Source organism: Syngnathus typhle, linkage group LG10 (genome assembly GCF_033458585.1).
Source record: "Syngnathus typhle isolate RoL2023-S1 ecotype Sweden linkage group LG10, RoL_Styp_1.0, whole genome shotgun sequence".
Taxonomy (NCBI): Eukaryota; Metazoa; Chordata; class Actinopteri; order Syngnathiformes; family Syngnathidae; genus Syngnathus; species Syngnathus typhle.
Genome location: NC_083747.1, coordinates 8,164,947 through 8,190,169, shown reverse-complemented (window position 1 = coordinate 8,190,169; position 25,223 = coordinate 8,164,947). Strand labels below are relative to the sequence as shown.

Below are 25,223 nucleotides of genomic sequence, written 5' to 3'. Positions count from 1 at the left end.
TGGCATGGTGTAACAGTGGTTAGCACGTTTGCCTCACAGTTTAGAGGTTGCGGGTTTGATTCCACCTCTGGCCTTCCCTGTGTGGACTTTGCATGTTCTCCCCACGCCTCCATGGGTTTTCTCTGGGTATTTCGGTTTCCTCCCACATCCCAAAAACATTCACGGTAGGCCGATTGAGTTCTCCAAATCGTCCGTCGGTGTCCGAATGCGGTTTGTTGTTCATCTCTCTGTGACCTGCAATTGGCTGGGAACCGGTTCAGAGTGTCCGATAACTTCTGGGATAGGCTCCAGCATGCCCGTGACCCCTGTGGGGAAAAGCAGTATGGATGGATAAAACTTACACTTACCTTAGTGTAAGTTTAAGTACAATACAGTGGGCAAAGCCTTTCTGACAAATAGTTGATTAATAAACTTTATCAAGAGTGAAAAAACTAACTTTGCAACAATGCGGATTTCTAAACGAGCGAAGCCTTTAGAAATAACCTCTGTCATATTTTTGCTCTTTTCTTTAGGTGTTTGGGTTCCAGGCAGGCCTGACATGCCAAAACAGTACAGGCGGGTTCCCTCCTCTCATTCCTGTTATTCCATCCTTTAGCACAGCAATTTATGGGAAGATGATCCAGATGCCTGCTTGCTGGTGAGTACGAATAACGGGCTATTAATTTTTTGTTGTTTTAAAGCCAACAAAATCATGAAAACACTTCAAGGACACTTCCGCCACTCCTTATTTGTTCATTGTGTGGCTGTCATATATTGGAACTGTCAATATACCTACTATGCCGTCAGTAGTTTTTTTCTGTTTCTTATATTCTATGATCTTATTTAAAAACAAGGTTTTTTCTGTTCTGTCGGAATCATAAATAAGCTAAAGGAATAAGACTGAATGAGATAAAATACGCAAAAATATTGCTAAGATTACTTCATTTATCCATTCTTTTTTTTTTGACGTATCTGGTGAACCCCTGATACAAAACGGCATGTTGCCTGTGCACTTTTACTCACACCTTGCAGTCAAGTGCCTGACTTGGGAATCGATTTCCCCCTCATTACTTAGCCGCTGTCAAAGGGCTGCAGATGATTTAAACTTTTCTTGACTTCTTTTCCAGACAATTGTCGTGCGTGTATGTTTGAGATTAGGTCACACAGGAAACTAGAAATTCGCCATTTAGTCTTCTCTGTGAGCAGGTCTATGTCAAGACTGGTTTACATCTCTGTTCTCAATATGAAACTTGGAGGTGCTTGTTTGATCTCGAAGTGTGCCTTTTCTTCCCTGGCTACATCAAATAGTGGACTCAGATTTGAAACGGATGTTTTATTTTTCACTTTGTTTCTCTTTTAGGAAACCTCACTGATCATACAGTGCTTGGATTTCTTTCTTGTATCTGGGACCAGCCCTTAGAAATAACACTGACAAGCTCTCGCTGCATGTCTACTTCCCTCAGCTGATTAATAGACAGGGTGCCTCTGTGCAAGACTTTCAGATCTTTCAAGTATAACTTGACTTAAGTTTGACCTTTTCTGTCTTAGTGGGTATGCCCTGCTTCCTTAAATCCTTCTGTTGTCAAAATCTAATTAACACAAACGGACAGTGTGTGCCTGTAAGAATGATGGCGAGTACGTTTGACAGAAGCTTAGGTTCAAAAGAGGAGCGACCTTGTGATATATCGCTAATATGGTTCTTGCATTTACAACCTGCCGACAAAAGCAACAACATCCCGTGTTCTTCACTTTTACAACATTCCTAGGAAATCACAATGTCCCATTATTTATGAGGGTATTTTTTTTGGACAAGCCTACAGACGACTGGTGGTACTGAACGGACAAATAAGCACACACATTTGATATGGTTTGACCAAAACTTCCTTGGATGTATACAATTATGTGATGCAGATTGGATAACCACTGGGCATCTGTAAAGATCCAGATGCTCTCCTGTGAGTTTTCTTACAGTCCTCATGTTGCTTTTGGGCTTACCACAAAGGCTCCTGCCTCGCACAGTGGGCAGCCTGGGACTTTCAGTGGGGAAAGTACATTGCTCTGACATACTTTCTTTGCCAACCCTTAACTAGCCATGATTTATTTTGTCACATCTCGGATCTTGTAAAGTAAACTGCGATTATGTAGAGTGGAGAAGATAACCTTACACAAGTGTCTGCTTTCTTAAAAATCATACGGTTTTTGGCTGGAACTCTCCTGTTCAGCTAAACCTTGGGCACCTTACCCAACCCGTAATTTTCTTCGTTGTCGTAGATTGTCATTGTTACAAATCGAACAAATGTCTTTTTTTTTTTCTCCCCCAAACCATAACACATTTGATTTGAGTGGCATAGTGGAACACTGCGTGAATTGCCTCTGCTAATATTTAACAGACTGTATTAGCAGTTGTTAAACAGTAAACGTGAATCTACCACACAGTCAGGTTCTCAGAGCATCTGAGTGGAGGTGCTCTTTAAGTGTTTTGCCATAAAATGGGATCAGGAGCATGGCAACTATTAGTTTGGTGGTACTATGTTGGCTCAGTTTGTTAAGATGGAAAAGTGATTTATTCTCTTCTCTATACTACAGCAATTCTTTTGGAAGCGTTTGTTCCAGTCATTTATGTATATTGAAATCTTTGGGTGAAATGACAACTGAATTAATAGTATTGTACACTGAATAATATTGTTTGGACACTTCAGTTGACAAAAAAAAGTGGTCACTGAAATAATTTGAAACGGACAAAAGGAATCTTTTAAAAAGCAAAGAAGGGAAATGGACCTTTACAACTTTTATGGTATTTTAGTAATCTAATATTTTGTCAGACAATATTTTGAGGCCAGTCACTTCAGCCAAATTATTTATGCAACTCTGAGACTTTTTCAACTCTAGCTCCTTCCACACGGCTTTAGATTGGTTCTTATAGGAGGTCACTTCAGAATAGTCTACATAAGCTTTGATTCTTACCCGTTTTAGGTCATTACCTTGTTGACGGACGATTGACTTGCAGCTGAGACCAAGGTCTCTGACAATCCTGTAGCCAGTAGTTTGCGCCTGATCATTTTTAGAGTTCATTGAAGTCTGCAGAGATTTAAGAAAAGCTGTGTCAGATGTAGCAAAGAAGCCCCAGAATATAACTCCCCCATGTTTCTCAATATGTATGGTCTCTTCTTGGTATTGCTTCATTTTGTTTCTACAAACATGATGTGACTTGCCAGAAAGCTACAGTTTTGGCTCTGTCCAAAGGATATTCTCCTGGAAGCGTTTCTGTCAAAATGCATTTTTACTCGGTTTCATGTTACTTCACTGACCATGCTGAAGTTTTTTCAAAAGAAGGGCATCTGCAATCTACTTAGTCTGACATACACTTCTCTACAATTGCAATGTCTGGAGCTTCCAACTTCACCCGTGCCCAGTTTCAATTGTTCTGGCTGCTAAAACCTTAATCCCAAATAAGGTCCTTGCCATGAATAGTATGGATTGTTGAGGGATGTGGCACTTGTAAGGGGTGTTAGAAGTGCCACCTGCATTGATCTGCCCCCGTCACACTCTGGCCGTGCAATATGCAGGGCCACCTGAAAGCATCAGCACATGGAGGAAGGCCAAGTCTGGGGCCCGCCAGCCCAACCGACCACCAAACCCACGGCAGCTAAGTGTGGCCGGTCGCTTTGCAGACTATAATTCAGAGCCACGTCAGCTTTTATGTGGCACTTTTAACAGCCCCTGTTTCGCACTCAGCTATTTCAGAGGGGCTAATTTCTTAGACCATGTGGCATTACAGGTGCATGTTATATAGCCACAAAAAGCTCGTTTACCCTGTTAATGTTTCTGAACGCAAAGAGTTTTCCCTTGGTATCCAATTTTTGCTGAAACTCGATTACATTGTCAATAGTTGATTCTATTTTTAACACAACTTGAAGGATTGTTATACGTCGAAGTTGAAAGGTCCATTACGATGTCTGGACCAGTAGTCTAGACTCTAGATTAGCTCATGTGGTGATTTATTAAGGCTGCTTGAGGCATCTGAGCCTTTCTGGTGTGATTGTAATGCCTCATTACTTCTGTTCATAGTTAGTCAAAGCTCGCAGCTCCCGGTCTGTGTATCCAAGCGAAACCAAGAATGAAGGGACGACTGCCGAGTTGTCATATACTTAATAGGACAATCACAATGGGTATATAGTACATTCTTTTTGATAATTGGCCAAATTGGACTTGTCCGTCCGTCCAATCTAATACGTCTTATTTTTCTTTTCTATAGTATTCATATATTTCAGGCAATACAAAGGCTACGTGCGTTATGTGCATGTGTCAGTGCCTGCGTGTTTTGTGTGTTCGTGTGTGTATGAATACTTCGTCCCATTTTTATTGTGAGGTTTTGTTTTATATTTGGTTTCAATGCAAATGTACATTGTTGATGAGTATAGCTCTATAGGTGTATTAAGTAACAAGGCAATGGAATAATTCTGAGTGCTTATGCTGACTAAAATCATTATAGTGGACATAATCGTGTCATCGTGGTGATTAACACTTGTCATCTGGTAACTGAAATCAACATTGATTGATAACTCAAACCAAATACATACTGTAAAAATATGTGACGTAAGATGTTTAAAAGTCCTAAGAGTATTTATTCAATTTAAATTTTACAGTAAGGCATCTTTGTTAAACAATATGGTGAAATTAAGAGCAGGTGTTGATGTTTTCCGTTGACTGAAACTCGATTAATGCCTGAATCAGTCATCTGAGGAATTGAAGCTTGAGGGAGGGAAAACAGTGGGAAACGGGGAAGGGTGGGTGGATTATCAACTCTAAATGGATTATCACTGTGGTGTGCATTCCACTTTCCTCTCCTCCCCACAATTCCTCAGTCGTCGGTGCTGCTCCACCGCTTCCCATGAACACGTCTGTCCAGTTTTTGTTGATTCATAGCTCATAATTCCTTTTTCTGTCTTCAGCCTCAGAATAATATTGGTCATTTCACTGTGACATAATTAACAATAGGGAGTAACACTTGGAAGTATAATTGTGACAATGATTCTCATCCTAATAATGACCCACACGTCCACCGCAGCTGGACCTGTTAGACAGCAGCAGGAAGCTACGTCCAGTTATACACACACACACTCACGCACAGGCCTCTTGGTAGTTCTCCTTTAACGCCCGATGAACCACGTCATTGCCATTTTCTCGCCTTGCGATCTGCAGCTGTCCGCACAACTTGATTAAAACATTTCTTTTAGTAATCCCTGTGTAATGAAGCTCTCTCCTGAGAATGTGTGTGTTCATGTGTAGGTCAGGGGTGCTCCAGATGGTGTGTGTGTGTGTGTGTTTATGTGCATGCTTCTGTGCGTGCGTGTTTGTGTGTCCATGTGTGTGGGTATGAGCCAGGGAGGTATGAAGGGGAGAAAGGAGAAGTGAGTTTCACTCTACTGTTTCTTAGTTTAGTTATTACAGGACAGATGACTGAGAAATGCACACATGGAACAAGTTTGACACAAGTCTCAGGAAGAGCAAAACCTCAAAAAGTAACGAGAAATCGAGCCTCTGCATCATCTTAATTTCTCACTCAAATCCAAAGGTGTTAGGTTTGTTGGCTGGATGTCAGAATTGCCTCTGGCCTGTGTGAAACTGCTCAAATTATTTGATGACAATCATTTCCAAATAGGTGCCATGCCATTGATAACATATGTAAGTACCTAATCTGAACTGTTTTATTGGACCTAAGGATGTTTTTGCTTTTTGTGATGCAGTATAACACTGAATACACAATGGTTTTCATACAACACATTTGAGAGATTTTAAAGTCACTGGTTTGAAAATTTGTAATGTAATCACTCCTTTAACAAAAAATTTGTTTTGGATGGACAATATTCATTTTGTGTAGATATTAGACACATTTTTTGATTTATACAAAATTATATTCCGAATCCCAAGGTTTTAGCACACACTAAAAGGTTATTTTTGCACAACTAATTAGACACTCCTCGTTGATGTCAAAAGTTGGAATTAAAACATGTCCATACTTCCGTTAGCCGAGCTCCGAGGAAGGGATCCAAATGAATTAAAATAGTTTAGTTTTAGTTGTATTTGCAATCGGGAAAAAAAAACAGCAGATACTTGTTAACTGTTCTCTTTTGGTAATGTTTGCTTTGGTTAATCAAGTCCGGGTGTGACAGTGAATGATTTAGAGAAACTTAAGATAACGTCACTGGCTCCAAGACAGTGGCTATCAGTTTCGTCTATCTGACAAATATGTCACTCCGTAACGGATTATATTGGAGCTGCTGTGGAGTGAAGTAGTTCAGATAAGACCCATGTCAAGAGAAAGTAGCACAATGTAATGAGGCTTGACTTAATTGAAATGATTCCCACCTATAGCCAATATATATGAAAAGTCCATACTATAATTACAGACAGACAGTGAATATGCAATTGTGTAAATATAGTCTACTACTCCTTTGCGGTCCATTAAAGTGCACCTTGCTCCTCATCTCCTGTCGACCTTCCAAGCACCACAGCTGTCTTTGTCACTGTATTTTGAAAAGAGCGAGGGAAATGATTTTTGGTCCTCTGCAGGATATGAGTAATAACAAAAATGAACACTGTGGAAAAATGTCTGCCGGTTCCAAGCTTGTATTCTGGGACACTGTATAAACCATTCTGACCAGCTGCTCTTGGCAATATACTTGCAATCATGGCAAGATGCAGGTTTATTTTATTTCTTTTTGGGGGGTATTTTCAGACCACAGGTGGCCCTGAAGTTGAGGAATTCTATTTTCCGCCTCTGTCAGAGCATTGGTATCGCTCACCATTATTTTGCTGGACAATTGATGACACCCATCGCACATGTGCAGCAGTTATGGTTTTGGCATAGTGTGTAGTATTACGTTTGCTTTAAAACTTCCCTCATTAAGGGAATTTTTGCGACTATTTGTCACCATTTGCATTTATGTGCGCATTCTGTTGGTAGAAGTAACATCTGTGTATGAATATATTTTTTTGTGAGGTAAAATTGGTGTTTTTAGGGCTAGACATATTCATTGATAGCTGATGGAAATGGCAGTATTTATCTCATTACTGTTGATTCACACACCTTTTAGAGTTTACTTATTCATTTTAATCACTGTATCGCTAACAGGTTGTGGCTTCCATCATAATTTGATTTTTTTTGCCAGTCAAAAGAAGAAAGAGATTAGGAAATAGTACATCTGCTGTTTTTGTCGCCTTAACCCATGACTCATAGCTTCAACATAACACCTTCCTTGTTTTGCTTGATTCAGAAAGGGGCAGTAGAGAGGAAGACAGATGTACCAGTCAGTAAGTAACACAGTCCAGCAGTTTGGGAGTCTTCCAGTTGACTTTGCCTCAATTTGGAGTATGATTTGTCACGGTACCAACAGAGGACAGATCTGGAAATGGGGGTTAATGCTGTTGAAATCCACCTACCACCACCACGTTAGAGTTAAGAGGCCTTGTTTTTCCATAACTCCCGGCTACTTTTCAATTTAATTTTAAATTCGACATATTTTTACTCGCTTAAGTGTTTTCAGTTGAGAATTTGTTGATCTAAATGACTTCTGTGGGGTCGGATACCGTCAATGCAATGCGTTGATGTTCAAGTCAAGGAGCGGGTGTCTTTTAATTTATGAGCCAAGATCGCAAATGGTTTGCAGGGCCATTTTGCATGGGTCTCTACGTAATTGTTGAAGTACCGTAATTTTCGGACTATAAGTCGCGTTTTTTTTCATAGTTTGGGTGGGGCGACTTATACTCAAGAGCGATTTATAGTCCGAAAATTACGGTATGCTTTAATAAGATCTAACTTCCCATGGTGGGAAATCAACTTCAGTGTCCCATACAACAAATTGTTGGATGCCCAATACATGTGGTTATTTATTTAGTGTGGTTGGCAGTGCCAACTTGGCACTACTTTTGTTAAGGATTCAAATGTTTCTCTTTGGCGACATGAGTTTTTTTCAGATGCTCTGGTTTCTGACAGAAAGCTCTTCACCACGTTGCATTGCCAGCTGAAATCCGAAAACTCTTGCTGTCCTCCCAGCCAACATCCTGACCCTAATGAGACTTTCTGCATCTGATTTAAGTCCATCCACATTGCTTTTTTACGATGAGTCTGGCATAATATAATAAAAGCAGGTGCATAATTAAGGTTTTAGAGGACCGCATGCGCATGATAACTCCCTTGGAATCACACTTGAATAAGCCAACAAACCTTTATCCTTTGCCAATCTGTCTATTGAAGTGGCTTTGCAAACACATTTGCTCCGCATGTGGGGCACATTATTGCTGCATGGTCCCCTTCACTTTCCTTTTGTACATCAGCAAAATGTAACTCTGTGTACACAGGCATGCACAAACACATGAAAATCTGTTTGATGTCACGCGATATAGAATGTAACAGGAGTGATTTTAATAGCCGAGAAGCACGGTTGTCAAATGCACCCACATGTAGCTGTGGATTAAAAATATGCATGGTATCAAGTGAAACCTGTTGACCCTGTCACATTTCCTCTTTGCTTTTATCTTCTTTTCTTTCAAAGTGCCTCTATGCCTTTTTGGTGCCCCCTTTCAAGGCAGCATGCGGTTTAGTACTCCGCACCCGTCTGTGTATAGCCAACAGGTCGTGTCACCCTGCTGAACCACCCAGGAGGAGAATAAAGGGAAAGCTGAAGAGACACTGAAAGGAGAGCGAGAGAGAAGTAGAGAAGTTAAACGATTGCAGAGCTGCTTAGTAGGGGAGAACCCCGTGACATACTGCACACTTTAAATGGGATCTGAGCCAAGTGAATGTGTGGTTAAATTAACTGTGATGTTCATTCACATCACTGCCAACATTGGAAACTTAGTCCCTGTTCTCGTTTCACCTTTGTAGTCATTTAATCATAAGTACAGCACAGAATTCATTCATTGTACCAACCTTGAACACGCAGAAAGGAACCACTCTCTCTGACTTCCAGACTTTGTGCATGTGGTGGTGTTTTCTCAGCCAAAAAAAAAAAAAAAAACACTTCTCACCTTGCAAGTAGTTTTAATACCTGGCACGTAAATTTGAAAGGTATGTCAAGATGCTTGTGGATGGGCCGTAAAGTTGTCAGGTGAAAATGTACCTGTCAAGATTCTTTTCTGTGTTAGCTTTCTATGCTTGACATTATTTCCCATAAATCATCTTTTCTGTTTGGACTGAGCTCAAGAGAGGGCTTGGTGTCAAAGAAGCAGCCTACCCAAGTATTTCCCAAATAACGGAAGAAGCCTTGCTCTGCCTGTTTAGTTCTATCTTTTTATTTTTTAATCGTATTGTGATTAAAAGTCAAGCAGAAACTTCCACCAGTGATTTTTTTTTATTTTATTCAGCACATATCCTTCGCTTGTACTATCCTTCACATAACCCACTTCCTATGTTACTTTTTATTATCTTGCAGGAGTAAAAGGTCTTCTGTGCCCATCACAGAGTATATTTTGGAGCTTCCTCACTTCACTGTGCAGGCCACAAGAGCCCAGACGCATCTTCTCCAAGCAATCTGGCAGAGCTGGACACATGGCATGGTGAATGGGGCGCCATCAACACTCAGCGAAAGCCTTATCAATGAAGTTTACAAAGCTCCAGGTAATGTTAGACCCCAATCAACTGACATTTGCTCGTTGGTGGCCTCTTTTGATTATGGATTTAAACCACCACACAGTTGAAGCTCTTTACTTGTTACTTCACTAATGCCTACAAAACCTGTGGAGAGCTATGGCAGGGGCTCAAGCAGAAGCCAAGGTGACATTCACCTGCTCCATATGCTCGCTTGTTAAAAGTGAACCCCCTCAAAAGTTCTATTGCGTCAGAAAACAGCATTTTGACATCAGGAAACTGCAGTAGTAAACGTGTGGGGCAGACAGCTCAGCAATGAAATTAAATTGTCCATAGAGCCTAACGTGAAGCCAAAGTAAACAGCATAGTTGGGTGATATTTTGGAGTTCCGTCATTAATCATGACCACAGAAGCATTAAAAATTGTTCCTTTACATAGTCATCATATAAAATGAAAACAGTCACTCTTTCAGTCATATAAATGTTGATGGACTTGTCTTCTACGTGGTAGGGGTCTAAGTGTTGCAAGTGGTTCTGGAGACAAGGTTAAATGAACCCCAAACTCCTTTACGCTTCACTTCGTCTGCTATATTAATGTTCAATTTCAGCAGTTTGCCTTTTTTGTTCAAGTCAAATTAAAACAGTAGCGCTTTTCATTTTGGTCACATCTGGACAGTCCTCTGGGGGGGGGGGGGGGTTCGGGGTTTTCCAACTCATTACGATTGCGTTGTTTGGTAAGCCGTCAGTCTCTGGCTGCCAAACCGGCAAAGCTACCTTTTTACTGTTGTGTGCCTGCCAAAAAAGTATGAAACTGGTCTCCCGTGGAGTAAAGTCAAATATTCCTCTTCTCTCACTTTGCCTTCTGTTGGAACAGGGTTGAATAGTTACAAGAAGAAACATTTTAACATCTGGACATTTGGTTGCAGGATCGAAAAAAAAGGTGGCGAGGGAGTTTGCATATAGGGCTTTGGAGGCAAAGAAGTGTTGAGTATTGCTTGTGTTTTCCCTAACTTTGTAGTTGAAATGCCGAGATGTTACATGAATTATGGAAACGGCCTGTGAATGTTTGACGGCATTTAGGTCATTTTATCCTCAGTCCCATTGAATCATACAAATCCGGCAGGGATTCACTATTGAATTTGTTAATATAATGATGTAAAACAATACGATAATGATAACATTGTTGTGGTCAGAGCATGCCGGACACCGGCTCCGAGGACCGGAGTTGCCTACCCATGCTTTAGGGCATATATTAGGGCTTGAATTTATGGATAAAGTCTTTAGCGCGGATTCTGTCAATTCAAGTGTACATTTTTTAATATTTGAAATATCGTGATTTTCTAACCTCATGAGTGAACCTTGGTGATCTTTTTAATTGTCTTCAGTAACACAAGTTATCTAAAATAATGACATTTGAAATCCCTGTAGAAACCGTTATGTTTTGCTTTAACAGCATCAAAAGACTTCTGTTTCTTTTTAAAAGTGTTGACATTGCGGCATTCTGTTATTAATGGCATTTTCCATCTTAGCGGTGGGTGGCATAATTTTTCTCTTAATGTGGCTATTGGTAATTTACATTGATTACAAAATCCAGAATTGGAACCAGGATTGAAACTTGTGTTTGTTAATGGCCGTTGCGTAGACCAGGGTTATCAAGCTCAATTACACAAGAAGACAAAACTTAAAACACACTTCAGGTCGACGGCCAACCAGGATAAACATTTATTCAACAGACTAAAATGAAATCTTTTTTTTTTTTTTAAACATAATTACTAATCGAAACAAACAGTTACAGTATTATTCTAAAATAAATCAACTTAAATGTAAAATACCTTAGATGTTGCTCTACATCTGTCTTACTTGTACAAATTCAAAATATAATATATGCGACAGAAATCAAAATTGAATGGTCCAAAATCTGAGTTTACCAAGAGATTTTTGATAGTTCCATGCTTCCAAGTTTGTCTGAACAAATTAGAGCTGGCCCGTTCTTTTCCAACATGACTGTGCAGAAGTGTACAAACAAAGCAAGGTTCTTTTCAGTAAATTGGCCTTTATGCTCTATTTTGGCATTCGTGGTCTTGTGTCATCAGCACTGCACGTCGCAGCACATCAAAAAATAGTGTGTTAGGGAATCTAATTGTTTGCTGCTTGTTATCATGCCTCCTAATGTGTTATTTTGTGCAGACATGGTGTAATAGTAATGGTGTCATTTCTAGTCATGCATGGTGAAAATGATGACTACTTTGGGAGTTGGTGAATGTGGCACCCTCAGCTTCAATGTGAATGAATGACACTTTGGTCTCTTGTGACATTAGAGAACCACACGAGTGGTTGTGTGAAATAGAAAGTCAGTGTTGTACGGCCTTGGTTGGTGTTTACTTTTAATTCAAGTTGTTTTGTATGTAATTTCTACTCACTTCTCTTTTCTCAATAGTCAAAGGTGTTTCATATTGAGTCAGGCAGATAACACATCTGGTCAATGTCCTTCGTGGGAGAGCTGCCTTGGAATGAGATTTCTTTCCTTCTCCAAAGAGAGAAAATCAAAAGCAATCACATTCACAAAAGCTTCAGTTTTAATCACTGGGTACTGACAGGCCTGTTCAGTTTCCTCAAAATAATTTTGGCCTCAGGTTAAAGCAGCAGTTAGAAATTTGAAATCACTGGAAATGAGCGCAATGCAACCACATCTTGTAAGACTTGGTTAATTTATTTTTAATTATTGCACAATGGCTGTAATTTTAACTCAACATGCAAAATGGTTAGTTGTGCATTTGGCCTTGATAACGTTTGAAATTATGTTTTTGTAGCACAGCACAGATGTCCTGTGGTGTTGTGTGTTCCGCTCAAATGAGTTTTCTATGCTGATCAGTGATGGGACCTTATAAATAAATGTTTATTTTATTTCTAGTGACACGCAATCTAATTAATTACTGAACAATTTCAGTTTGTTACCTTAAGTATCAGTTAATCAAAACTGTGTTCATCAAACCATTTAAGGGTCACAACACAATCATATAAATTATGCTGATTGGCTAAGGTGGAGTTAATTCTTATTGTAAGTCAATAAGAGGTGGACTTAATTTATCATGTCAGCTATCCCCCCAGGTTAGAAACTATGTTTTTTCAGCTGTGACGAAACCATAAACTTTTTTGATTTGTTGACCGACTTTAATTTTTTTTTCAATATTTTCTGAGCTTATCTGAGTCCACATTCTGGTTTTCTGTTGATTGTTTAATCTGATTTTCATTATGTAGACATATTCCTATACCACCGAGATTGTCAGCAGAACCAGTTATTTATTCTGTTATACCTTTGGGATCCTTGTGTGGTTTTCAGTCGCAGTTATCATGGTAGCAGTAGCTGAAGGAAGCGTGTAATTCCCGTCTGCCGTGGCGTGCAGCCACTGCTAACCTCAGGTTCAGTGACACACTGACCACACTGAGGTCCCACACACTGTGGCCGTCTCCATTTGTTTTAGCTAAAAGTATGTTCTCCATACTGTGTAATCTTATGGTAAAATTTCATTTAACCGTGCGACTGTAACTTTTGCAATTTTCGTCTGAAATCTTCATACGGACGTATCAAAATAATATTTATAGGTTTCATAAATACACGTGCGTCAGGCGACCTTTAAAGATGAAAGACGTTTTTCCAGCAAATGATAAAACAGGTTATAAGTGAAAAGTTAGTTATTGGTCATAATTTCAGAGTTACACCCTGTATTTTAATGTTAGGGAGAGTTTTTAATTACATTTATGAAGTCAGCCTTGGATCTCAGTGACACAGAACTGTGATGAAAACACAGTCTGTTTCTTATTGTCATTCATTCATTCATTTTTTTGGGGTCATTCTTGCGTTTCAACCCTCAGAGCAGTGTTTCCTTTAATGCAGTGCATACTGAATAAAAAAAATAGTTAACCCCACAATTGCTTATGATGATTGAGGGACCATTGGATTACTGTACTTTTAATGGCTTTTCATTGTAATGGCCTTTCATTGTTGCTCAATGAAAGCAAAATAAGTTGCCATCATAAATTAAAGTTAGGTGTTGAGACAGTTAAAGAAAAAAAACAGTCTGTTTCAGTATGGCCTTACCCCCTCACTCAAGACATTTTCTTTGAAGAGGTCGGCTTGAGTGGTTGAGTTCTTTAAATGGTAGCAAGAAATCAGGAGGAAGTAAGGAAGAAAGAGGGGCCCTTTTGTCTACACACAACCTTATTACTGACATTAAAAACACGTTATGTCAGCATCAGAAAACTGATAAATAAATCTTGGATGGAACTTGAGACGGCTCTTGTCAGTGCAAACTTCAATGGGCCACATACGGCCTTGTTCCTTTCCTGGCAGATCGTGATGATGTTTTAAGTCAGTCCAGACAGTCTGTCGTCTTTTGCTTTTGTCCTCCTGCATCTCTGTTCTTTTTTATGTCATTCACTTCTGTCTCGAGTTTGTATATGAAACCGAGGAAATTAATTCAAAACAGGAGTTTTTGAGCTGTATTTTCCCATAATCATTCAAAGCATTGGACTGTTCCTTTTGAAGAAATCAAAGCAAAATGAAGCACATTTGTTAACCCTTAAACCAACATCGCTGGTCAACTTTAACTATCTACTATCTTCTGCCTGTCCTTTTTGTGTTGATATTTTGCTATCTTCCCAGTGGTGTGCAGTCAAGGCCTTCTCTGCTTGACTAAACACTATCAGAAACATTGACCTTCATTTAAAACTTTGATTAAATTGGATTATTTATTTCCAACCATTATTTATGTGTGTTTCTCAGTCGCCCAACTTATAGTTATGTGGATGTAGATTTATTTTTGTACAATTAGAATCCAAGGTCTGTGTTGCCATGTTGATCTAGTCTGCGCGGAGCCTTCAGAATCTGCCATGTGGCTCTTAAACGCTCATCTTAGTAATAGCGATTCCTCTTTTAACACAGTCAGAATTTAGCTTGACCACTCTTCGCTCATGCTCAAAGTGATGTCGGCACTTTTGTGTGTTGTGTAAATATGCCCACCAAAGATTGGGTGAACAATGTCAGACATAATTTAAAAATGTGTTTTCAAGTCGGTCTTTACAGAAAAACAGAACATTGTGAGGCTTGGTTGATTGTTTTTTCTTTTTATGGGACTAGCGTCTTCATTGATTCACTGTGGTTAGCTGTTACAGGCAAACTGCAGTACACTAATTGTCTCCTTACAAGTGCCAATGTAGGACTCTTGTAGGTCCCAGCAAATTCTTTTCACACACTCCTCGCACATCCTTCGTCTCGTCTATTTTGCCCTGCATCTTCTATCCCCAACTCCATGACTCCACTTTCACTGTCTTCCAAGCACTGTGCCAAGACCCATTAGTGTTGACCAAATGACTTCCGCAAGACTTAATTGAGGTAATTCGGTGGCAGGGAGAGTCATGGTCTGGAAAAGCCAGGAACATGTGTCACTGCTTTACTGAGCAGACTGAAAAGTAGGCAGCACCTGGGAAGGATGGAAATCATGAAAATTAGACCCCCAGTATTTGCCACCACCAACACTAACACACCAACTTTCCCTTCACACGCACACATATACATTCATAAATTCATACGTGCTGAAACTGGCATACACTATTCCTGCACCCCCTTCCCGAACAATGCTGGCATTGGGTCTATCTGTGCAAATACAATTACTTTTGTTGTTTGACTCTTCGTTTTTCTAGACCTGTTGCTCAGTTTCAGAATGACAAATCCAGCTGCCCATATTTGCCCTCATGGTGTGTGTTTGATGGTGTGATGTAGCCTCTGGCCCCGAGCTGTGTGTTTATGTACTCCTCGCACCTGCCCTCATTTGACAAATAACAGCACCACACGCATTCAATTCTCTCGGTCACACACAGAAACATTCGCACGTGTGCTTGTAATAGACACACTAATGCATTGCACCAAACAAAATACCACGTCTCACGGCAACAAACTACAACCCCGTGTGTTTTCTCTTCCTGGGTACCCCACTTTTTATAGTCTTAACAGCTGGACAAAACATTATTAAGTGCAGCTACTACCACCCCAGCAGGTGCAGTGTGCCCTTTAGGGAAAATCTACGTGGCTGTAGAAATACTTTTCTATTTCATGATTGTTGTCATATTTATGTATTTATAAAATGAACTATGGTCAATTATTGCAATTTCTAGAAAATATAGTCAAATGGCTTAAAATACGTTGAGAATATTTGCAGTATAAATCTCAACTGTTGGGTTTGCATTGAAAAGTGGCATTTAATTTTTTTTTTTCAAGCAGGACATGACTTGCTACAGACGGAGGAATCGTTTAAGGTCGATGGGCAACAAAACATTTGTTGCACTCCATGCATCAAGAGGCAGGCAGGGAGACACAAAGACATTTATTAAAATCTGCATGTTCCTCCTGATAATACAAGAGGGACTTTCATATAGACAGAGATAGAAGAGAAGTTAGTGGTTAAGGTTTTAGCAAATTGCCTGCAATTCTTTTGATTAAATGGTTGTGTTAAATAAAGGGACACAATGTTTCTCGGCTGGTTTGGGAATACCCCGGGATGAGCTGGACGAAGTTTGGGCTTCTCTGCTGAAGCTGCTGCCTCCGCAACCTGACTCTGGATAAGGGGTGGAAAATGGATGGATGGATACATTACATTTAAGTGAAAGATTAGATTTTAGCTAACCACAAGCAAGTTAGTCAGGCGATTAACACATTAGGGGTTCCTAACTGTCCTGCAAAAGATGAAAATTACCCTCAGTGACAGTTTACGACATGCAGTTAATGTAAATATTATTTGTTAATCTGCATTTGCTTATATCAGAAGAAAACAAACATGAATGTCAAAAGAATGCTTGTTGGGTATCAAATAAAAGGGGGTTATTTTCACTTGTAAGTCCTATCAAAAGAGATAATGCAAGAATGACTGTGATGCGTTCTGACACTTTTAGCTTCTTGGAAGAATGTGCATGTGATGAATGGATCCTCCTCTTTTCTCTCAACAGGTGGCCTGGCACATAACTCCCTAAGTTATCTTGAGTTCTTGAGCCATCCAGCTTTGTACTTGTTTGAAATTCCATTGCGATATAGAAATAATCTTGACTGTATACATTAGAACTGTCACAATCTGATCATGTAATTTTAAAATGATTTTGGCTGAAGTATATTTTTTATTTTTCTAGTATGCAAAGATATTTCCAAGTGGAACAACAACAGCACAACAAAATAATTTGAGTTTGAGCGAAAAAGATGAGGGCCAAAAAGAACAAAACGGGTGCAAACAAAACGTGATTGTAGCGTCTCATCCCTTTTAATTTTGTTGTTGTACGCAAACAACAACAACAACAACGATGATTGTATAGTTGTGATGAGGTGGTCCTGTCATGCAAATGAACCGCTTCTCACCCACATCAATGCAGGGCAATAATGCCTGAAGGCAGAGTGAATGCATTTGAACACGTCTTTTGTGAATATTCATTAAACCGGGCGTGATGCCCACAATAACCATACGTATCAAAAAAATAGCTCAATAGTGAGTTACCATTATTCTAAAAGTATTTAGTAGCCCTTTGCACTCATCATATTTCATCATTAAAGTTAGTGCAATAAGTATTTTTTCTTCTATTTAATGTGATCATTTTTATCTAACAATTATATTCCAGTTACTGTACAAAAACAGACTAGATAGAATCAAGAAGTATCTTAGCATCTTAAGCAGCAATATTGTTCATAATTCAGATTTGTATGTTGCTGTGGCTCTCAACAGCCATTCCAGTTTACCACGTGGACCCTTAAGAAATATCGTTGCTCTTCTCTGATCAAATCCATCTATTCCATATTTTATTTTATTACATTAGCTGATAACCATATTGTTCAATCTCATCAAAAAAAGAATAACATGCATTCAATGTTATTTTTATTAGTTTTGTAATTGCCATGTTTACACTAACAAGCAATACAGTAAATTAAATCATTCTTTTGGGGTTTTCATCATGGAATATCCTTGTTTTGGTCAATCAGCTCATGTTAAAACCTCAGTAGCCAGCTAATCTGTTTTACCTTTCTATCTCTATGCAGAGAGGTAACAGCTCTGCGTAACAGCGGCGTAGCATTCCTGGCCTTAAACGGCAGTGTAAAAGTGGCTAATGACTGCCTGAAATCTGGAACCCATCAAAAAGGTTTCTCTCCCTGAAATGTACTGCCGGGCCTTTGCTGCAACAGTCTTCATGGCTTGCTTCAGGGACTTTGCTTCAATGTGTGAAAGAGTGCAATCAACATATTGTCACGAGCGCTTAGAAGGAAGTTAAACAGAATCATATCAATATTTCATAATTCTTGTGATCCCCAGCAGTGAAGACTTCTGTGAAGGGGAATCATTTTGATGTTGAGGATTTTGTTTTTTCTTCGTCACACCAATATTAATGCGTCTGTCTGTCCGTCTGCCCATCCATCCTCCCTCTTCTTCCTTATCTGGGCTCAGCAATTTTTATGGGGAAGCCTAGACTTTTCTCTCCCCAGCCACTTTACCCACCTTTTCTGGTGGGATCTCGAGTTTTTCCCAGGACGGCCAGGAAATTTACAGCTAATTCACATTGACTGTGGAACGGCTGCATTGCGGTGTCTGTACGGAATCTGTACAGCCTGCAATGCACACCGGCTGCGGTGCCTATGCGGGTCTGTGAATTTCCACGAGAAGATCACACTGAAGAGTCTTTTGTTCAAATTGACACACCTTTTGGACATTATTTCCGTGACTTTAGCCGCAATGCATCCGTTCCGCAGTCAGTGTGAATTAGGGCGTTAGTATCTCCAGTATCTCCAGCATGTCCTGGGTCTTCCCCGAGGCCTCCTTATGCTGGGATGTGCCCAGAACACATCACCTGGGAAGCATCCAGGATGCATCCTGATCACATTCTCGAGCCACCTCATTTGGCTCGGAGGCAGAGCGGCTCTACTTTGAGCCCCTTGCTAGGTTCTCCCATTTCTCGCATTTCCTTTGCAAAGGAAAGGGGTCAAGAACAACTAAAGTGCAATCAAGTGTTTAACAAAGCCAAAGCTACGGTATTCAAAGCTGTCGGATTTCACCTCACGTTCCCTGTTTTCTGCTTTTTCCTTGTTCTTCCTTCTCCCCACCTTTTATTAGGTGTGAAATCTTTAGGCTCGTCACCGACTCTTGAGGGCTCGCTCCAAAATCTCGAGCTGAAGTTCTGCAGCCGCGCATCGGTGAAATGTGCCTCTGGAACCGTGGGAGCTGTAAAAGTGTGTGCCAGGACCCCAGGTGTGTGCAGCTGTGCCCTGTTAAAACTTTACTGCCTGTGTAGGAGGGAGAGAGTGAGAGCGACTGCACTGCACTGCACCGCACTGGACTGTCTTTTACTTTTTCAAATCTTTACTTTTATGTCCTACATTCTGTCTCCTCGCTTACCTTCTTTATGTTGATTCACTTCCAGCTGTGTGATTAAGTTGCTGTTTTCTCTTGTGGTGTTGTCACTGGGCCAAAAGGTGTGTCAATTTGAGCTTAAGATCAGGGGATGCTTTGAGAATAATTGTCAATTTCTGTCTATGTGAAGCCCTTTGAGACTGCTTGTGATTTAGGGCTATACAAATAAACTTGACTTGACTTGACTTGACCTTTGGTCATGTCTTTGACGCAAGGATGTTATTGGAGACAGAGTCCAACAGGTCAACCTGAACATATGATGTCAGAAGCGTAAGATTTACTGCAGCTGTGGATATAGAAATCCAAAGAAAGAAATCTTAGCACTCACATTTTGTTCTAATCAAATATTTAACATCCATAGTGATGTAGTATGACAATGTTAAATAAAGACTGTGTATCAAAATCAATGTAATTTAAAAATAGTGTAGGAGACTGTACTGTGGAGAATTTTTGTAGTTGGCTATGACTTGCTATCTTTTATGAATTTATCTTTACGTTCAGTCTAAGGTATAGATTGTTTGATATTTTCAATTAGAAATACTACACTGTCTTTTAATGTTCTTAATTGTGATTACTGAAGAAACTGTGCTTATGCCCGACAGGCTCAGGAGAAGTTGTAAAGGAGAAGCTTGTTCCTCTGATCCAGGGGCCATCTGATACTAAGGATCTTCATATGAGGCGATGGCTAAATGAGAGCCGCAAGCCTGAATCCCTTTTGGCTCCCGACCTGCTGGCATTTTCTGTGCAGGTTCCACAGCAAGGAGAAGATTGCAGGAACTCAGGTATTAACTATTATAAGGTGACATTTTGCCTATGTGATGGCCATGTTGGCCATGCATGGACACACCATGTTGGAAGGGACAAGAAACCCATTATAGGCAATGAAAATCATGGCCGTTAGCTTAGCAACACTGTTGTTTAATGCCGTGAGTGCTCGTCGTGTCGTGCGTGTACATACGCATCTCTCAAATGTGCTATTTTTGGTACAGCACACAGTTTCTTTGTCAAGCCTTTACCTATTTTTCAATGTAGGTTTCTCCCTTTAATATACTCCATTTAAATGTCACACTTGTACTGTTAACCTTTCTTTCATAATGCATTTATTTTACATGTTGGTGAAAAGGTAAAATGCATAATAATAAACTTAATTCACATATTAATAAAAAAAGACACAGCAAAACAGCTGGCACACACACACACACGCACGACCTACTCCTTGTGCACACACAGACCCGCTGAATAGAATAAAATCTGTTCTTAATATTTCTTTTATCTGTTAATCCTGTCAGAGTTGAAAAGAACCTATTGTTTGACAAGTTACAATTTGACCACAGTGCTACATTTTGCTCCGCGCATGTGTCATGTCAAACATCTGAGAGATGAATTTCAAAACTAACCGTGACTTTCTGTGTTCAAGTGCTCATGTGTGCAAATGTTTGTATGTAACAGACATATTTTGGGTATCTGATTGTAGGCCTGTGTTTTGTATGGTGGTCGGGGGCTTTCATCAAAGCCTTTGGTCCACATATTCAATGTCCAGAGGGTGACAGGAAGCCTGTTAGAGCAGTGTTAATGGAATGATGAATGTAAAGTTTCAGTGTGGCTGAGATGAAAAGAAGAATTGCAGCAGTCAAAATGAGCTTCACCCTTTGCTCCCATAGGACGGAATCATGGGCCAACATTTTGTTATCATGACATTACTGAATTTCTGCTCATTTGGCCTTGTTATCGACCACAATTGATTTGTCCCATGTGGTTCTATGGAATCCAATCCATGTGTGATCACTGTATGAAAAGTGCAGGACTGCTGAAGTGGAGCAAACACTATGGCTTTAAAAAATGAACTCCATGATTAAAGTCACTAAAGGTATAAGGGGTTCAGGTCTAGTGTCACAAAAGACATATTTCAACCCCAAACTACAAGGTTTATTTTTTAATGTGGGCCAGACAATCAACCAGTCTTGTCCACAAAGAGCTCCTGCGACATTTGCTTCGTTGAGTCCATGAGTAGAGGCAACTGTTTTGGCAGAACAACTCGTGGCTTACTATGACAAGTTGTCCTAAGCATCTCACAGTTTCTGAAAGAGAAGAACATTATCTGGGGTGAATTTTTCTTGACAACAGACAACAGGGCTGAGTGGAATCCTGGAAGATTCTTTCCAGGAGAGAAGTCTGGGAAAGTGTGTTACAGTCCGGGATGGTTAAAAACATTGACATCAGTGTAGGTCAGCCAGTCTATATTTAATCATTTAAATTTAGATTCTTGCACCTACTGATAAGAACTCTTTGGCCACATCTTTCACAATCTCCAGTAATGCTCAAGTGACTTATTGTTTTAGTCCAAGGACATTTGCAGTCCTCTTTGGCTTGATCTCGGCCTGTCACAGCTGATTGATGAGAAAAACTTTGGGGGCCTTGGACAAGCCTAATGTTAGGGAGCAGAGGGAGCAGAGGGCCAGAGGGCGTGTGAGGAGCTTGGCTTTATGCTCAACTTCAGGGCGAGCAGCGGCCTGCAGGTGTTTCCCGCCACCCTCCACCACAGTGACTTGCAACAGAGGAGGAGGGACTGTTGGGTCGGGTGTGCTTTATGATCATAGCAAAGACAAAACGAGAGAGTGAGTGAGGGATAGCATGTGTTCTCCCTAAGTACGCCAGCAGCTGCAAGACAGTGATTTATGCTTTTCTTAGAACTCTTAGCGCTCTGAAAATGTTACATTTAATCAAGCATACTGAGAGTAGAGCAAATGTTAAAGATGTTCCCTATAAAAGCCCCCTAGTTTTGATCTCTTTCCCAAACCATGGATGCTGAGTACAAAGCGATGCGATCTTTCATCTTCATTTAAATGTATTGAAACTTCCATAAAATGTATCCGCGGGAAGTGGACTGGCTCTTGTAATAAGAACATTTGTGTGGAGTTTTCCCATAGTTATTGGAGCTGTTTTCTCTTCAATCAGTCCCGCATTAGAAAGTTGGAAGTACAAAAGGAGTTCATTCTTTAATGTCCCATTTTGGTGTAATGGTGTCTACCTTTTAAAATTCTCAACTTTGTGCTTTAATTGTATATCGTGACTGAGTGACCTGTCCACACGAATGCACAGGTGGCATCGTGAACTACGTAAGCTTGTGGACCAGGGGTGTCAAACTCATTTTTTTCGCGGGCCGCATTGTAGTCATAGCTTCTTTCGGAGGGCCATTATGACTGTCAACCCAAATAAATGTATGAGCACCTCATATTATATACAGTAAAAGCTACAAAACAAATCACTCATTTTCAAATCAGACGAGTAAATACTGGTCAAATATTAAAAAAAAAAAAAAAGAGGAAGACAATTCTAGTAAGGACACACGAATTTGATGCACAATTTGTCTTCGCGGGCCCCATAGAATGATGTGGCGGGCCGTATCTGGTCCGGGCCTTGAGTTTGACACCTGTGCTGCAGACTAAAAACTAATGAGAGCAGATGGAAAAGAAGCGCCACCTGCCTTTGATTTGAATATTTCACCTAAAGACACACTCCAGCAAGTGTAGCGCCTGCATGTATTGAACCACACATGCTCTCGTTTTCGGAAACTGGAGCCTTTGAATGGGTTGCATCGTAGATGAGGTGTGAAGTTAGGATATCCCTTGGTAGTCTCCTCCATTACAATATTTCAAAGACCTGCTGTACTTTCATATGTCCATCTATCATACTCCCTTTCACTCCTGTGCATGTGTTCATGCACTCCGTCGAGTGGTAAATCAACAGGCTGGCTTTGTTTCAGGCAGCAGCATGATGGCTTTAAGCTGCTGGCTTGAACTTTGGCTGGCTGATAAATCCCCAGAAGACAAACGTAGACTAAAACTAAATTTCATGCATCAATATAAGACAATTTTTTTTGGTACTCTGTGAAAGAAAGTTAGACCAGTCATTTGTGTTATTTAGCAAAAATTCCCAAAAGTGCAAGTCACAAGTGTTACCACTGGTACCATGAAGATTGATGATGATTTTTTTTTACCAGTTTGTTTTAGTTTGTCCTGATTGATTGAATTTATAAACTTTGTAAGAACACCCAAAAATTTAGAAATTTTGGCCACACGTGTAAAGTAAACTGACTGGCCTAAAGATAGGGTTTTGTTTGCCCTGGCTCTCTTTGCCTTGAGCCCCAAAAAAACTAGCTACGGCCATGGGCTAAACTAGTGATGTCGCACACCGGTTGACATACCCAATGGGATCACTTGCGGCTCCAGCATTGATGAAGAAGGCAGATCATAGCTGCAAGAACTATTTTGATTTCCACGGCACATTGACCATCGACACCTCATACGTACGTATGCCGATGAATATGCATCAGTATTTAAAGCCCTCAGTAGCAGTGACCCCTCTGATGATTTTTTTCTTTTTAAATATTCAGAGCAATTGGCGTTACAGATGTGATGAGTCACAGTTTGAGTCTGTGATTTCTATAACAATGGCAACTCTGCATCGTGCCAAAAAAATGTTCGTTCACAGTTTTGCTTTTTAGCGTGTCTTATTGAAACACAAAAACTCGAACCTTATGATGTCAGTTTGTTTATTCTGAGCCTTGGACAGGAAATGGGATACAAGTCAGGAATGAGGAAAACATGATTGTTTTAATGTGCCGAGATATCCTGGATGAGAAACTGGTCCAGAGCTCACTTAAGATCACACTGGACAATGATCCTAAACACACAGCCAGATCTTAAGCAAGACACAGAGATTTGAAAAAGGCTAAACCAGATAGTGCTTGAATAATGGTTGAAACAGCTTTAAGGTATCTGTGAGCTAATTCAAAAAGTAGAGGCTGTAATTTTTGCAAAAGGTGCATCAACAATGGGTTTATCTGAAGTTGGAAATACTTTTGTACCTGCAGTTTCTTTTCTTTTTTTTCCCCATATATTTCCTCCACGTCAAATTGCCATTCTAGTGTGTCGTCGGTAGAATATTGGTACATTAATAATCCTTGAGAATGAGTTTATTCCTTTTTGTAATGTAGAAAACGTTGAAGCACTGTTATACCTCAGATATCTTTTTAATCTTTCTGACTGTTTGCCTCGTCATATTCTTCAGTACATATGTGGGAAACAGAACTGGTAATAGGGAGATTAGATTTGAGGGAACTCACTCCAAGCTGGCTATTGAGGTCAATCACAGCCCATTACCAGAGCTGCTCATCTGTGAAGTATACTTAGGCCAGTCTCACAGTGCTTAACGTTTGACTGGCGCTTGGCTGAGACGCAATGGGCAGAGATTTGAAACAATGTCCGAAAGAATAAGTGTTGGTAGTGATAAGAGTGCTGAGGTTAGTTTGGCGTGTGGCTGGGGCTGCGCCTGTGGCTCAGTCTACTTTTTCCTCTCTCATGATATCACTGCCCCCATGTGTTTACGTGACACTAACCAAGTCACAATTAGTTTGATCTAACTAGGAGTTAGTTAAGATCAAAATGACATAAGTTTACTGTCAAAATGACATAAGAAGTAACTGACACTTTTCTATAGTCTCATTGAAGCAAGCAAAAGTAAAAGTATATTGCAATTGTATATAATAAACAACATGGTCAACTGATGGGAGAAGTTAATTATGAATAAACAAAAAGGTACTGGGATGGTGATGCTGCTAGTCCATGAAAAAGGATGTCATTGACATAATAGCACACATTTCTTACCTTAACCTTAGTCAAGTCAAAATCAAGGTGTTCCAAAGACACAGTTTCTTAGAGAACAAACACCCCAGCCACCATTCATTTTTTTCCCAGTTGCTTTGGTGGCTGTCTGAACAGATTAGTATTGAGTTTTTTTTCCAAGTCATTCTTATTTCACCTAGGTTTTCAGTTTTGTGTGAATAGACCCATAATTGTCAGCAACATAATGTTGTAGTAAGTGGGCCAAACATAAAGATTTGGCCTTGAAGAGTAAAGAGAGATGACCCCACTGTGGGTCAAGGGGTTCTCAAGTTGTCTTCTGAGAAGGGCAAGGTCAGAGAGAAAGAGAGCAGTAATGATCCTTATTCACCGTGTGAAAGTTAACCCATCAATTTTGATAATGTCTAATTGCACTAAAAGTACTAAATGGCTTGTATATCGTGTGCACGTGTGTGCGGTTGTGTGCGGTTGTGTGCGGTTGTGTGCGTGTGGGACCGAAACCACTAAAAAGACTTCAAATCATGCATTCACTACATTGTTATTATAATCATCTTTAATGTGTAGTTTTTAACTCTAGATT

General features: G+C 40.0%; 1 protein-coding gene across 7 annotated transcripts in view; it reads left to right on the top strand.

Annotated features, from left to right (window-relative positions):
- LOC133160591 (intermembrane lipid transfer protein VPS13B-like) overlaps positions 1-25,223 on the top strand; it is a 209,555-nt gene that overhangs the window by 31,914 nt on the left and 152,418 nt on the right. For all 7 annotated transcript variants that reach the window (XR_009715930.1, XR_009715931.1, XR_009715932.1 and 4 more), the window contains exons 16-19: positions 513-637; positions 9,414-9,598; positions 18,705-18,839; positions 19,604-19,783. Coding sequence is in view for 4 of the 7 variants with exons in the window: in XM_061288378.1 (XP_061144362.1) it covers positions 513-637; positions 9,414-9,598; positions 18,705-18,839; positions 19,604-19,783 (625 nt within the window). In the remaining 3 variants the exon portion in view is untranslated. The remainder of the gene's footprint in view (positions 1-512; positions 638-9,413; positions 9,599-18,704; positions 18,840-19,603; positions 19,784-25,223) is intronic.